At 38.7% G+C, this 16,469-nt stretch overlaps 1 protein-coding gene across 1 annotated transcript in view; it reads left to right on the forward strand.

The window, feature by feature from the left end:
• LOC146326240 (rho guanine nucleotide exchange factor 10-like protein) overlaps positions 1–16,469 on the forward strand; it is a 67,758-nt gene that overhangs the window by 17,438 nt on the left and 33,851 nt on the right. Inside the window, exons 3-10 of the mRNA XM_084722000.1 lie at positions 2,797–3,054; positions 3,153–3,180; positions 5,326–5,399; positions 8,959–9,207; positions 9,349–9,482; positions 15,331–15,444; positions 15,662–15,770; positions 16,156–16,259. Of these exons, the coding sequence (XP_084578126.1) occupies positions 2,797–3,054; positions 3,153–3,180; positions 5,326–5,399; positions 8,959–9,207; positions 9,349–9,482; positions 15,331–15,444; positions 15,662–15,770; positions 16,156–16,259 (1,070 nt within the window). The remainder of the gene's footprint in view (positions 1–2,796; positions 3,055–3,152; positions 3,181–5,325; positions 5,400–8,958; positions 9,208–9,348; positions 9,483–15,330; positions 15,445–15,661; positions 15,771–16,155; positions 16,260–16,469) is intronic.

Raw genomic sequence — 16,469 nt, forward strand, 5'->3', positions numbered from 1 at the left:
ATAGCTGACAACTAATCAATAAATTAATTACTCAACAATTCAACAAATCATGGCAGTTCTATATTGTTTGGTCAGATCACAGCAGAAATCAGTCCTTTAATATGTTTTTCAATGAAATGAGAATAGTAATGTAAAAACAATCATTCCCTCTAATATTGCAAATCATATTGCAACTGCAATATCAGTAAAAAAATAACTACAATTAGATATTTTTTCAAAAGCGCCCTTTGACAGAGCAGTCAAAAAATAGAATTACTGCCTCACAGTTGTTTGTCTCCACCAACCAGTCAAGTTACAGTTTACATCCATGTCTGTCCACACTCATATCATGTTTGTAGTGGAACTTTCCACTGTATTGACCTGCAACTTTGAAGGGATTTAATAAAAGAATTTAAATGTATTTTTTTTGGCTAAATGAAAGTTTTCACTTTGCATGTGTGATTCCAGTGAATCATTTCCAGTGAGAAACATGCTGTCTTAGGGACTTTTTCTACAGAGGACCGGACATGGTGATGTCACGACGAAGCTGACCTTTTGGATATAAAATGTCATCATTTTATCATATTAGATATTTGTGTGAGGTCACTGTGACCACCAAAATCTGATCAGTTCATCTTTGAGTCCAAGAGAACGTTTGTGTCAAGTTTTAAGAAATTCCCTTGAGATATTGTGTTCATAGGTCAGGCCATAAAATTATAAAGGCATTAAAAAAAAGATGTTTTTTTTTTCAGGCTTTTCCCACAATTGTGAATCACAGAGGTCCTTCAGCACACAGTCATGAATGTTCTCAAAAAAAATGAGACTGATACATTAAGTAGTATTAGAGATTGGCTTCAGACAAGCACTGTTGATCATGCACACACGCACACACTCACACACTCACACGCATGATGCCCTGACAGAGGTAATAATAATAATGATAAGTCACACCTTGTACACACCCACAGTGTCAGTTTGTTGGCTTCCACCAGTGTCAGTGTGGGAACACCTGCTGTATAACTCTTCAGGCCAACTGGAAGTCAAAGCATAGTCACACGCTAGTCACACACACTTAACCTGCAAGCAGAGCAGCTGCTGCTGCTAGCACTGCTAACGTTAGCCACACTGTGTATCAGGCTGACAGCTAACGTTAGCTCTGGGTCCAGACACTGTGACCCTCTTCGGTCTGGTTTAGTGAGTTGTTGTCATGTTTTGTACATTAATGTGTAAGGCTTGTATTGCACAGCGCAAAGTAGCGCATCTGTATTTAAAGTACGATTTGGCGATCGTAGACTGTGATTAATGGCTTCAAATGGCTCTAAATAAACACACTATTTTTTTTTGGACAGTGTTTAACATTATAAATTAATAAATTCTGCTAAATTTTAACTGCTTTCTGAGTGTTTTGTTAGTGTTAGACTACTCAACTAGTCTAAACAGACAGGGAAATTAGTCGCCAGGAACATCCCTAGAGCACACGCTGAAGCAAGCACGTCTGTGGTGTTTGTGTGCAGCAGTAAATGGGTCCCCGCTGAAACAAAAATTCATATCATAACGAAAATAAAGACCGGTTTTTGGTACGAATATATATATATATATAATATATATACCGCACAGGCCTATTCCAAGATGACAATGCCAGGATTCACTAGAAATGTGGGCTCCCCTTCCTCGTCCTCCTCCTCGTCATGCGCTCACTCTTCCTTTCTATTGTCCTTGCTGCTCCATTTTCCCCAATGCAGTAGAGATCACCTGAGAATTTTGTGTTTTGTCAGCTGAGATTGAACCTGTGAAGTGAGTGAGAGGCTGGTGTTTTCCGATCTGATTTGTGTTTAGATGTTTGCAAATATGTGCTGTTCTTAACTGACTTTGTTTTTCTTGCTGTAGCTTAACATTATGTTTATAGACTCTTTTACAGCCGACGTCATCGAAAAACTGTGCGTGCATTTTGGCATTCTCCCCCAGTCATCCAGTGGCGTTATCAAGATGCAAAGGTTGAATTGAACATTTTATCAGCATCAAAATGTCTGTTTGTTGAGTATATGATACTTCACAATCGATATTTCAGTGTTCGATATAAGTTGTTCAAAAATCCAACAGGATCATGACCGTTTCAGAGCAGCCAGTGGCATCTATGGCTCTGAGCTATTAAATGTATTGACTGGACTGAGGAGGCGATCAAAACAGTTTGTGTTTGCAGCAGCCCATTGACGAGCTCTTGTAGTCTGCCATACTTCTGTTGCCAAAATTCGCATTTAACTTTCTCATTGATTACAAACTGTAAAAGGGTCTATTTGTTTCTTCCACTAACACTTCCATTGGATTGAATTTCATTTTGCGCTTGCAGTCAATCTGCTTTCTGTCCAAACTCCCCATGGCTGAAACCTGTAACACATGGAAAACCCTCATTTAAATCCTGCTTTCTTTGCACCTGTTGTCATTTACACAATTAGTGTAGTTGATCACCTGCAAAGCACACACAAACCAATGTGCAATATGTTAAAATGCACACACAGTTTAGCACTCTGTTTGGGATCTTAGTAAATCAGGCATGTGAAGTCTTGTTGTTGAAACATGAGCTTTGAGTTTTAGACTTGGTTTCAGTTGTTGTGTATCCATTTGAGGAAAACTGCAATAGTCTATGACACACAATACTATGTTTTTAAAGCTTGTAGTGTTCAGGTTTCGTGCACACTGTGGGGACACAAAAAACAAAATCAAAATGGCAGGTTTTCTAAATCTGAGTTGAAAATGTATGCTCACTTGTGTGAGAAACAGGGAAGTATTTAGCACTAAATCACTTGCTTCATTCTTCAGTGTCAATACCTAATGGAACACCCCACACAGAGGAAGATGAGGATGAAGATGAGCAGGGGGAGAAGTTTGAGTTTGATGATGATATTGGACCTCCAGAGATGAGTGACTGGACTAGAGACACAGGAGTGTCAGACCTTTACACCAAGACAAGCAACTCAAAGACCCAAAGCCAAGAGACAGTAAGGCAGGACATAAATGGAACAACCTGTACAGTACAGAAGGGCCACAACTTCTCACTGTACCACCACTACTGCTCAGGTAGGGTCGACTCTACACAGTCAGTATGGATGTAGTAAAATGAGTGGTTGTACACCTGTGGATTGTATTCTTATACTCAGCATTTTCTTTTTTTCCAGATATGGATGTCAGGGAGTCACCAGAGGGGTAAGATTGCAGCCTGTATCAAAAAGAAAACATTTAACTGACCACACTAAAATCTGTAAGTCAAGCACAAGAAAACCAGTGATCTAAAATTCATTTAAAATCAGGGTCGTATGTAATATCTTGGGCCAAGAAAAGAAAAACACATTGTGCACATTAATGTAGAATGTTGTCTTTGTCCAGTATAGATAGAACTGAAAAAAACCCAAAACAATTGAATTGAACTTTATGTGGTAAACACAAACCAAATCCAGCTGCCAGCAAAATCACAAAATGGCCTTTGACTCTGTGGTGTGAAGCTGTGTTAAAGAAAAAACAGCAGGGCTGCATGAAAAAAGATCATGTTGTGATCATGTTTTAAGTGGAAATGATCAGTTTTGCGTATATTTAATTGACATGTGAACAATCAAGGTGAGAAATGTGAAAAGTCTTTGGTAATTAGACTCCATCGTGACATCATCATGCATAAAGGGTGTAGTACAGCTATGATGAGCTGTGCTGAAATGACAGCTGAAAGCGGCAGAGAGGGGAAAAAATTTAAACTTTTGATTGGCTGATGGAGTCTGTGGGTCTGGTTGGTTGACTTAAGGAGTGAGCGCCCATAGATAGCTGATTGAGCATTAGTGGGTAAAGAGAAAGGGGGAGAGAAAGACAGTTAGAGTTGAATGAGGCATAAAGAGAGTCTTCCTGATTGAACTGCTGAGCTTCATTTAGCTGGGCTCATCACAGTGAGCTATCATTGCATGAGCAAGTTTTGAGCCTCACAGTTTTTGTCCATCATTGCCTACTGGCTTATTACTCAGTCCTGACATCCAAAGTCATCAGTGACTGCTCCTGATTTGTCACTTCACCATGTCTTACAAAATATCATGAAACACAACTGACAGTTTTGCCATGAATGCATCTTGAGTATAAATGAACAACTGAAAGGTTCCCTGAGTGGAAATCTTAAACATTCCCTGTGAAGAACTTTGATCTCTATGATTGGATGAACAACATTTCACATTTAAGCCAATCAGAAGGGTGGGTTATGCCTTTGCTATCCTGGGTAAAGGATTTAATCACTATAATTATGATATTAAATTTTCATACCGTTTCATCTCTTCTTGGGGTTGTTGATAAAAGTTATACAGGGTCCAACATTTATAACAGAGCTCAATAAATTCCATGGCAACAAAAGACCCAACAACAACAGACTGACAACATGTGTATGTCTGATGTATTGGATATAATTCAGTCTGGCCTCAATTTTCTCTGCCCTCACCCTCCATACCAGTTAAACTGAAGTGGAAAAATCCCAGGTTAGATATTCCCCAGCTTTTACAATGCAATAAACACATGATGCATTTACACATAGTAAAAACTTCAGTTCCTTGTCACGTGATAAGACTGCACACAAAACCTGCTGGTGTCATCTTCATTTGACAGAATGAAAACACCTCAGACACAGATAAAATATGTCTTGTTTGCAGTTTTAAAGAGAGAGTTCACTGAAAAAATGAAAACTCTGTCACTATCTACTCGCCCTCATGATTGAAGGTCAGGTTTAGTTTTTTAGTCTACAAAACACTGCTGGAGTTTTACAGGACAACAGCATTGCAAATCTCCCAAAAACTGGAAGTGAATGGCGACCAGTTTTCAAATGTAAAAGAACAACAGAATAAAAACATAAAATGCCTCCATACTGCTTTTCTGGTGTAATCAAAGCCTCAATCTTCACTGTAGATTCTTAGCTCTGAGCCATGTTCATGTACACACCACCTGAACTGAGTGTGTGGTGTGACAGTGTGCAAACGGCATGTTGGGGCTTCAGGAGACTTGGATTACACCAGACAAGTAGTATGGAGGCATTTTTTTCCCCAGTGTTTTTTTTTTTGCATTTGAAAACTGGTCACCATTTACTTCCATTGTTTGGGAGATTCTGCGACACTGTTTTCCTGTGAAACTCCAGCAGTGTTTTGTGGACTAACAAAATAAACCCAACCTTTAATCGGCACGAGGGTGAGTAGGGTGAGTAGATAATGACTGAATTTTCTTCAGTTCTCTTTAAGGGAATAGAGGAAGCTTTGGTACAAAACATAAGACATGTGAAAGTGATAGAAATGATTCTTTCTTTGAATTAACTTGACATGAACATGTTTGTTCCAGATGTTCCACCTCCTCTGACCTGGGAGTGACTGGAGATTCAGAGAGTACCTGGCAACCAAACAGTATTTATGAAGGTAAGAAATGCAGTGAGCTTCTGTCCTCCATGTCCATGACAGAGTGGATCTATGACCAAACCTGACGGGACCTGATGGGACCCAATGGCCCAAAATACAGCCTGACCCAATGGGTTTGGATTGAGTCAGGCCATATGTTTTACATATTTCATGGGCTTACGTCCAGTTGAGGCTTCATTATTATTATTATTATTATTATTATTATTATTATTATTATTATTATTATTTCTTTTTTCTCCCCCCATGTATTGTCCCTGTCACTGCCAAGAAAACTTGTTAAGAAAACAGAATTTTATTGGCCTGGAGCCTTTTCAGGGTCAGTTTTTAAGGCCAGATTAAAGTTCTAGTCCATACTCACCAGACTGAAGATATCTTTGTTTTCCTTCATTCGGACAGTCCAGACATCACATCGATCCAAGGAGTGGCTCAGTGTGGTTTCAGAGCTCACACTGAGATTAAACAAAGGTATACAACCTGCCTGTAGTGTTAGCTTTGGCAGTAGCTAGCTTATAGTAAAGACTAAAGAAGTAGAAAAAGGCAAATGAAGGCTGTGATGAGTTAGAATAGAGAGCCGAAGTCCTATCTAGACAGTAATTCTTTTCCAAACGGGAATGTCCTGCCACCAGTGACATGAGGCCACTGTCACCTAGCTGTTAGCTGTTAGCCGAAGTAGCTGCTGGTAGATATGGAAATGTAGATCACTTTTTGGCTGATGCATTTACGTGGTCACCATATTGGAGAGATCAAGATCCAGTAAGATGTAGAATTGACTCTCAGTTCTGAGCCAGTTGTGATGATTTCATGAGAAAATCAAACATGATAGTGATAGAATTTGGTATTTTTTTGTTTGTTCGTTTGTTAGATCCCCAGTAGCTACTGTACTGTAACAGCAGCTACTCTTCCTGGGGTCAGTAATATTTTAATAATTCTCCAATAACAGAAAAATACATCAGTGCACATTCAACTTTTATGCCCACAGTAAGACTCAATACATAACACAAAAATACACACAACTAACACAACTCAGAACTGTCTAATACATGTGTTTGCTCTATATCATAATTTAATCTTGTGAAATACTGAGAAGTTAGGAAGTTAGTCTGCACACCCTGATACACATCTGATAACTCCACTTCTGCAAATAATCCTTATAAATCCTGATTTCCATCAGAGCTGTCTAAAGAAATGATTTCCTCTGTTTCCTCTGGAAAGTTTCCTCTTTCCTGTGAAGTTTACAGTTTTTAGTTTTTCTGTTGAAATATTAACGATATTTGTGACATTACTGCAAACATGTAAATGAAACTAAAAGCAGCCTCTGTGATCATTTGACCATTTTAATGAAGTGTGATAGCACCAGCTTTGAGGCAGTTTCTTTATGGCGTGTTGTGTTGTATTTCACAATTCACTTAAATGATCAGATGATCAGAGAGGCTGCTTTCAGAAATGAATGTTTTGTAATAATGTCTCCATGTGCTCTGTAATGTCACAGCACTCTCACACACACACTGTTAGGATAGAGGGAGATGCTTTCACCCACCTGCAGCTCATCAGTTATTGATCATTATCTTTTCCCCACCACTGTTTTTTTTAGTTGCTAGCCAGCACCAGTACTGATTTTTCAACACACAGAGAATATTTAGTTCTATGAACATGTTAACATGTCAACAAAAGAAAGAACAGATCTTATAGTTTCAGACACAAAAGATTGATTTTTTTCTAGCTTCATTCATTTTTTATAAGCACTTGAATATTGATTGGTTGCATCAAAAAAATCACTTTTTTGACAAAAAAAACCTGGGAAAAAGACATTTGGTGAAAAAAACATTCTTAAGCCAAATATTGACAGAACTCTCTGTCCAAGAGGCCTGGGGACACTCTCTGCCCCGGCAGAGCGGCCTGGCTCTGTCCAAGCTGCTGTGGGGTCCGGGGGCTGCAGTGTGGGCAGCCCCACTCTGTGCCTGGGTCACAGTGCTCCCTGCCCCGTGGATCTGTCCCCGATTACCAATGTTTTCATGCTCAATAACACCGTCTTCTTCCTCTGCTGCTCAATTCTGACAGTTTTCTTCTTCTTTGAGTGACAGTTTTTTTTGTCAGATGATGCACAACGCACCCCACGGCCTTGCAGTGAAAACAGCAATTGTCAATGGTGGGGAAAGTCTTAAGTAAATTTTTATGACCTGGCCCGCCCAACCTGCAGGGTAACCACTTGCATCACTACAAGTGGATCATTTCAGCATCTCTGTTCCCTTCTCAAACTTGCCAACTTGAATCAGTCATTGAAATAACAATGCACCAGAGGCAGGTACACCTGGATCTTAAAGGGAATGGAAGATGACACTTCTGTGTTAGGCCTAAAACACACATGTGATTAATTGAGACACTAAATAAAACCCAGTGTGCTATACAATTATGCGCTGTTTAAACAGTAAAGTGGAGACTGTAGGTCATCTAAATAGGGCCAGATGCACATCAAATTGTGATCTCAGTGTCTACATATCTGTATCTATGGTTAGATGTCCTTACCCTGTAATGTATGTGTGTGTGTTTACACAACCAATCCACAAACAGAACTTTAATTGAACCAACTGAACAGCAGTTTACAATGACTTTAGTCATTAGATTGTACATGTAGTAATTGTAGGAATATTGAAGTAGTGAGCTTGTGTTTTTGTAATAAGCGATGCAGTCATAAGTGTGTATTGTGCCAGTCTTGACAGGCCACAGTGATGTGTATGTTAAACCTGTTCTTCAGATGCTTCCTGTGTCATGAATTTAAATGAGTAATCTTCCCTGAAGGCAGTGATGTGTTCACTAGAGAATAAATCACTATCCCAAGTCTTTAGGTGTGCTTCCTGGGAGTGGATTGGTTGAGTGAGTAAACACATCAACTTGGACTGTGGCACTCTAAAACTATAGCAAAGCTCAATACTCAGGCCTTAGTTTATCATTGAACCTCTTATGCTGACAAAACATGCAAAGAGAATGAGTATACAAACACATTGTACTGTGACATTAAAATATCACTTTATCATTTACTGATGAATTATTTTTTTAGGTCATTCTGACCTTCTCGTTGTTTTCAAATTGTACCTTCCTCTGATGCATCTGTCATACAATCAGGGGTGCAAATAAAATCTCACTTTGAAACCATAACATCTTATGGGATGTTTCAATTTGTGAGTTCAACCTAAACGTGGTTTAAGGCCCTGTTCAACAAAGACTCAAACACTTTGTGAGTGCAAGGTAAGGTTGAGGGAGGCTATCCTCAGACACAACAACAACAACAGGGAGAAGAACAATGAGTATGTCTCTGAAACATTCTGGAGGAAAAGTCTTAATGAAGAACTTTCTACAAATGTAGGTCTCTCAACAGGGACAGGAGTGGAGCCTCAGTATGTTTCTGTTTCAGATGTTTCTGTATGGAAATACTTTGCTACATATCAGAACTATGTGCGGAGATGGATAGATATACATCCACAGTATAAATGATGTTTACAAACACAGACATTCACCATCACTGGAATGTGGCCTTTAAAGTGACGGTTTTATTCTCTTGTAGGAAAGCCTTCTTCTGAAGGCTCTCAGGACAAGTCCAGCAGTGTAGTAACTAGCTGCAGGCCTCAGGAGAACACTCAGGAGGGCACTGCTGAGGACGAGGTGTCCTCTTCAGTCAGTCCACAGACTGGACATCACACACCTGGAGTAGACAGACCAACCAATCAGAGCACAGTGACCTGCAGCCCAGACAGCGACCCAGAAGTCATCTATGACGATGTGCCTGCTGAGAGCCTGCAGCAGCCGGTGGAAGGTGATCACTTTGTAACTCTGACTAGCCACACTCAGTATTCGACACTGTGGACTACACACTTGAACAGTTGTTGTAACTCAAACAACACAAGTATTGACTTTATTAAATGAAACCACACAGCTTGTTTTGTTCTTTGTGTAGATGTCGATGACATATATGAGGACATCCAGAGACCTGATCACCGTGGCTCCAACGGCTGGAGCTCCAGTGAGTTTGAGAGTTATGATGAGCTGTCTGACAGTGAATCTGTTCCTCCAGCCCGCAGCAGCAGCAAGGTAACTCATTTACAGATTTACTTTGGTGTGAGTCAAGATCATCTGTTCATACAGCACAACACAATATAAATAATAAAGGAGCATTAAGACTGAAAGGCTGTGGCCTCTCCACATCAACGTACTGTAGAGTGTGGTGAAGCAATGTACCATTAGCTGGCTTTTGCTGCCCTCTATTGGCTGAACACTGGTGCAGGATAAATAAGAAGAAAGGGTAAATGCTGCTGCAATAATTACAATTTGGTGCAAAAGGCAACCTTGGACAAATAATAAAATGGATATGAACAAAAGATGCTGAATATTTACAGCACATATTGGTCCAATGGTAAAGAGTTTATTAGCAAAGAACATCCACACAGACTGAGAAACACATCACCCCTCCTCATGGTGTCCACTGCTCGCTTAAATACGTGGTCGGAAGTAACTAATTACAAATACTCAAATTAGTGTAATTAAGTTTTTTGGGTACTTGTTCTTTTATGAGTACATTTTCGAGTTGCTACTTCCACTTGTATTTAAGTATTCATTACACCATGTAATCTACTAAGTTACTTTCAAAACCATTATTGAGAACTGAGTACAAGTTGAATTAATATCCAAACCTTTCATTTGCATTTTTGTGGCCAATAAGACGAGAATTTGATCAGAGGTCAGCCAATGAAAACCAGTACCTACAGAAGAAAAACTAAACACTACAGCAGCAGGTTTGGAGTAAGGATGTTAGTGATTTATCATTAATCGATTAATCACCATAGAGAATTTAAACAATTAAAACTTTATGAATTATTAATGATTAATTGATTGTTAGCATTTTCAACTATGGCTTAAGGAAAAGTGAATTTATGACCCTACTTTGCAGAAGTGACTGTGAGCACTGAGGAGAACAGAGAGGATGCTGGGAGAAATTTAGACTGAAGATCTGTAGGAACCGAAAGATCTTTGATTGAATTTCTGCTGTTGATAATGTATTAAACATCAGCGGTTGAAAATGAACTAAAAGTTAGAGTAGTTTTTGAGATGAGTACTTTACTTAAGTATTTTTCCAACACCAGTACTTTTATTTGTGATTGAATAATATTTTTATTTTATCAATGTAACAGTACTTGTACTTGAGTACAGATTTTCTCTACTCTTTCCACCACTGCATAAATATTAAAGTGTTAGCTGGTTTGGTACAACCATTTAAACACATTAATAACTATAAGTGGTAACATACAGTTTCATGTAGATTGAAATTATATGTAACTATTCACTCAAGTTTACCGCTTACATCTTATATAATATATGTAATATGATTACATCTGTCATGTATTGAGGAGTTGAGCTTTGCATCATTTCAGTGCATTTTGGTAAAAGTTACTTAGTTCTCCAATTAGTTTTGCTTTCTGTACTATTTTAGGATTTCATTTTTTCTGTTTTGTTGTAGTTGTATTTCCCCAGATCACAAGTTCCCTTTTACATTTATATAGTTCCTGAAATAGAAATGTTTCAAGGTAGTTTAGATCAGCTCACCCTCTGATTGGGGTACAAATCTAATGACTGAAGCTGCAGGGGCTGCTTTTCACCACTCCACTATTGTTATAAGCATCAGACATCATCACTGAGAAATCTCTGAGCTCACGGTTAGTGTCACTGTCAGTGTTAGTGTATAATAACACAGGGATAACACTTTATTGGAATGGCATGACACTGACATAACCATGTCATGACATCTTTATGATTGTTTATGACTTGTCATTAAGTGTAAGTTCGGTTCCATTATGTCATTTTTAATGCAAAGTTGACGTTCTTTGAGATGTGTTTGTTATGACACTGGCAGTCACAAGACCATTATAATTGTGTCGTGTGTTTCCTTAATCTCAAATACTGTGATATATTTTGGACTTGTCAAAAAAATGTCATTAAGTACACTGCCAAATGCTTTTATAACAGTGTCATGAATAATTCCTTAATCTCATGGAAAAATAATACAAAAAAAAAATTAGAGCGGACCAGAGGGGCCAGATGCAGCCCACTGAGAGATTTGATGTGGCCTGCAATTTGTTTACCATTAAATCATTATCAGACCTTTATTTTGAAAGGGCTCAGTGTTGTGTTTATTGGTAATGATAGTGAACTGTATCTTTTATATTAAACTGTAACTTTATTCACTTAGTGCTGTACATACGTGTTTATTTTTTTTTTTTTTGCTGTTACTGTCACTGCAACCTGCAGCATATTAGCCCACAATTCATCACATGGCAATTCAGAGAGTGACCAGCACTTCTGATCATTACAATATTAGAGATCTGATCATTATTAGGACCTTAAATCATTTGTGTCTGGCCCACAGCAGCCTGATCAGTTTTTCACATGGGCCCCCATGAAAAATAATTGCCCACTCCTGGTTTAGAGAAAATATCTTAAATAAACATTAAAGGCAGAAATAATTCATGTTGTGTCCGCTGTGATGCAGCAGAACACACTGTTCACTGTTTCATTATCACCTTGTTATGTTTATAAAACTGTGGTTTGCAAACATAGCAGCAGACACAGAGCAACATGTCCACCTGATGGATGTCAGTCCATATCCACTCTCCTTTAACTCTGTTCTACCAACTCCTGAAAAAAAAACAAAAAATGAAACATCTGGTCCTTTAGCAGCTAATTGCTGCACTATGTTCACCAGCTGGTCTCTAACTGTGTCTGTCTGCTGTCTGCGGCTCAATGACTTTTACAGCTTTTTGAACCTGAAATTCAACCAAAACAATAAACAATGAAAACAAATGTGAACAATGAAAACAAAAACCAAAACAACGAACCGAAAGACAGTAAACCATGTGGGTCTGAGAGGAACTGCCGAGTTGGTGATGAGCAACACCGTTCATAGTCATTCGACCCATTGTTATTTTAAGAATATTGATTATTAATTAATAAAAAATCTGTCTGGATCCATTACACAGTTGGATTTAAAGATACTGAATGTGGGACAAAACCTCCAGCCATCTGTGGTCCTGACCTTAAACAGTCTATACTGGTCCAACCCAGACATCAGCAGTGTGAGGACTAACCACAGCGAGTTGAGACTTAATGTACGGTATGAATGAAACCTGGTTTGATGAAAAGAGGAAGTGGATTATTTCTGGCAGAGTCTCGCTCTGTCAGCACTTCTGTCTTCTGCTTCTGTCTTCATGTGTTGGACTTTCCCCTCTCAGCTCTTGTGTTAGTGTTTAGAAAATGACACAGTGTCAGTCGAGTGAACTTTCAGTGTCATCAAGTTAACCATCAGGAATCAGGAGTTCATCAGCTGTGTTTTGATGTAGAGGATATTTCTCAGTGTGTGGGGATGAGCTGCTTGTTTTTATGAGGCTTTGGAAGGAGGACTGACTTGACTGAATACAAAAGATTCACTTCTGTATAAGGTAGGTGTCCAACTTGAGCTGGAAAAATCTGGAAAGCTGTCATCCACCTAATAGTTGACACTGAGTGTTTGAGCAGATTCTGAGTCTTACTGACTGATTTTAAATGATACATTTTCATATGTTTACACTCCACAGGCAGGTTTGTGTGTACAGGTTTGGCCATCCATCTGTGGTGTGTAAATATGAACTGCAAGTAGGCACTTGTGCAGCATGGTTGAGTTTAGAGTTGAAAGAGGAGATGCTGCTGTTGTCTTTTGTTTGCTCTCACTGTTTTCATTGTTTATAATTTCTAAGTTAAAATGGGTTTTAAATCCCAATTTTTGTTTGTAAAATTACCGTGGTGCTGCAGAGACATGCTGGCCTATACATCAGAGTCTACAGACTTAAGAAAACATATTTGTAGGGCTGCAACTAATGATTATTTTCATTATTAATTAGTCTATCAATCATAAAATGTTTAAAAATATTGGTCAGTGTTTCCCAGAGCCCAAGATGACGTCCTCAAATGTCTTGTTTTGTCCACAGCTCAAAGACATTCAGTTTACTGTCAGAGAGGAGCAAAGAAACCAGAAAATATTCACAATTCTGATGAATTGATTATCAAAATAGTTGCTAACTTGCCAAGTAATTTAATAGCTAACAAATAATCGATTAATCAACAAATCTTTGCAGCACATCATTTGGTACAGTTCCCAAATGAAGACCAGTGACCGGCAATATCTTCATCCCCCCTCCCACCCCCTCCTTTCAAGTTTCAGCTGGGAGATGTGTAAGCAGAAAATACACTGTTACTCACGTTGCGTACATTCGCTATGGCCAATGAACAAAATAAACTCACAAAGAAATTAAATATTCTCACACCTGTTTTCCTTTTTAAATTCAAGTTTCTCATTTTTACCAAACTAAGATGAGCTTCATTGGCTTAACTCCTCGGACATACACTTCATTCAAACTCATCAGAAAAACATGTACAACTCACCAAAACTGTCTTTGTTAGTCTGTCCACTCTTCAGTCAGCAATCACCAACTCTGGTTTGGTTGATTTAAATGCTTAATTCACCGTGTGAAAAGAGTGTAAAGAGTCTGACTCTGCAGGCTGTTTTCCTCTCACTCCTCACCCAGCTCACCCACATCTGCTCAAAAAGTGATGGATTCAGTCCATCATCAACAGGTGATATATCATCCAGTCACCCAACCCTCTTATCAAAACAAGAATCCTACAAGTCAGAACACAAGTCACACAGGCAACTGGAAACAGTGAGACATCATGTCAGTACATGCAAACCACATGAGCAACACAACACCAACAACCAATACTGACCATGTCCATCCTCTGATACATGCAGAGCAGCAGAAACAGTTACATAGATTAAATACAGTGGTCACCATATTGATCTTGATCAAATGTTGAGATGCAGTTACATATGTTAGTGAAACAGTAATATACACCTAACACACAAGCCATGCAACACTGAGTTATATGACACAACTATGGAGGACATGAGACAACTTAGCAACAGGTTTGTGTTACACTTCAGTTCAAAGGTGATTCTGACTGCGGACACAGGACAAAGTTGAATGAACAAAGTAACATAAATAAACTCACTGGAGGTTGTAACAGAAACAGGCGGAGCAACACAGCATAAGCAAAGGCAGCAGTAAATACACAAGGGACTACTTAACATATGTGACATAAAAGGACAAGAACAGATAGTAAAGTCAAATGAAATGATGATGATGAAATATTGATTACTCTTAAGTTTACTCTTAAATGTGTTTTATTGATTAATTCATCAGTGTACACATAATTTTGCATGGCCACTGGTCAGAATGCTTCCAACTTTTTTCTGTGTCCTCATCTCCCATTGCCAGTAGGATATTGCTAGTGAGGAACCTCATAAATATTAATAGTTTGTTTTGTCAAAGATTAGATTTGTTTCAAAGTATTATTTGTTGTACGTATTGTTCACTTTTTTCACTTTTCAAAGCTTTTTATGCAAAACATGAATGAGAATAGCTAATTCTTTGTTTATAAAAGTTTTTAAATTTTGGCACATTGAACTATTTAAATAACAGTAACATGTTAGTTATACCATAAATGGGCGATGTATTTCAGGAGATATGGAGTATAAATGGAAAACTAAAGGTGACATTTTGAAAAAAAAAAAAAAAAAGATGAAGAAACATTGGAAAAGAACAAGTAATTGATTTTCCAAAATATTTATGTGCTCACCCATCAAAGGATTAAATTATATTAAATCTTCCAAAATATTGCCACTCCTATTGCAACTGGATCAGATCATTCATATTCCGATTTTTTTTTTTCAGGTTTTCAATAGTTGATACACCAACTCCTCATCATTTATGTAAAACTTTAGGTATTGACCAGCCAACATTGTACCCAGCCTTTATGTGATGTTGCGTTGGTTTCTGTTTTGTGTGACTGCCAGCTGCATGCAGATGTACTGAGACTGAAGGAGCGCTGTGCTGTCACCAGGAGGGAGCTGGCGGTGCGTCTCAGTTCCCCTCATGTTGCCCAGATCAGACAGAGCTGTGACACTAAGGTAGGACTCTGACTGAACATAAATCACTCTGGATGTTTTCCTTCTCTTGTTTCATGGATATGGCTCAGTCTGTGAGGGAGGAGGGACTTGATCTGCTCAACATTTAAAGGTGTCAGATCTTTGAAGGTCCACCAGAAGTTAAATTAACTTAAATGATCTCAAGGGAGAACCTGTGATCAGCATCATCTTGTTATACATGTTTACTTGTATTTTCCAGGTGCAGCAGCTAATGAAAGCAGCGAGGAATGGTACCAAGGACGGTTTAGAGAAGACAAAATTAGCCATGATTCGCAAAGTGTCATTTCTGCAGAGAAAAGACTCCACAGGTACAGACACTGGAACTGAGATCAACAAAGTCTGCTAACAGTGTGCTAACAGTGTGTTTAGTTTGTGTAAATCAAATTTATAGTCCCTTTTAGCACCAAGACTGAAGAACATTTCTTTGAATTTAAAATGTGCAGACATTTAGAATCAGTCCTGAGCAGGTATAGTGGCGACAGCAGCACTCACTTCTCTGGAGTAAGATGTTTTGCATAATGCATTTAAGAAAATATTCAGTTGTGATTTGAATGATCTCCCAATTAATATCACAGGATTGAAAAGCAATAAATATGAGCTGCAGTGAAGGCTGCAGTGGCCCGGCATCGATGTGGAACAAGCCTGTGTGTGTTGCCTCCTCTGTGAATAACGTGGTTGTGATTGATTTTGCAGGTGAGGGGAAGGATGATGCAGGTTACATGGATGTGTCTGTGTGTGAGTTAAAGCACCCTCCACCACAACTCTGCCCAATGCCAGAGGGACTCAGTAGTCAGCAGGTGTGTGTGAAGGCCAAGTGCACACACTCACATATCAAAATATTCTGGGGTCTCATTCATAAAACTGTGATATATATTTAAACTTATAAAACTGTACATAAACACACCAGCAGTGATGTTCCCTTCATAAATCATAGTCCACCTGGAGCAGCCTCACATCTCGCCCTCTACAGCCCCACATTCAACCATAAACCGTCAGTGCAAAGCAGG

The sequence above is a fragment of the Lutjanus erythropterus genome, chromosome 6 (assembly GCF_056507025.1).
Source record: "Lutjanus erythropterus isolate fLutEry1 chromosome 6, fLutEry1.hap2, whole genome shotgun sequence".
NCBI classification, from domain to species: Eukaryota; Metazoa; Chordata; class Actinopteri; order Lutjaniformes; family Lutjanidae; genus Lutjanus; species Lutjanus erythropterus.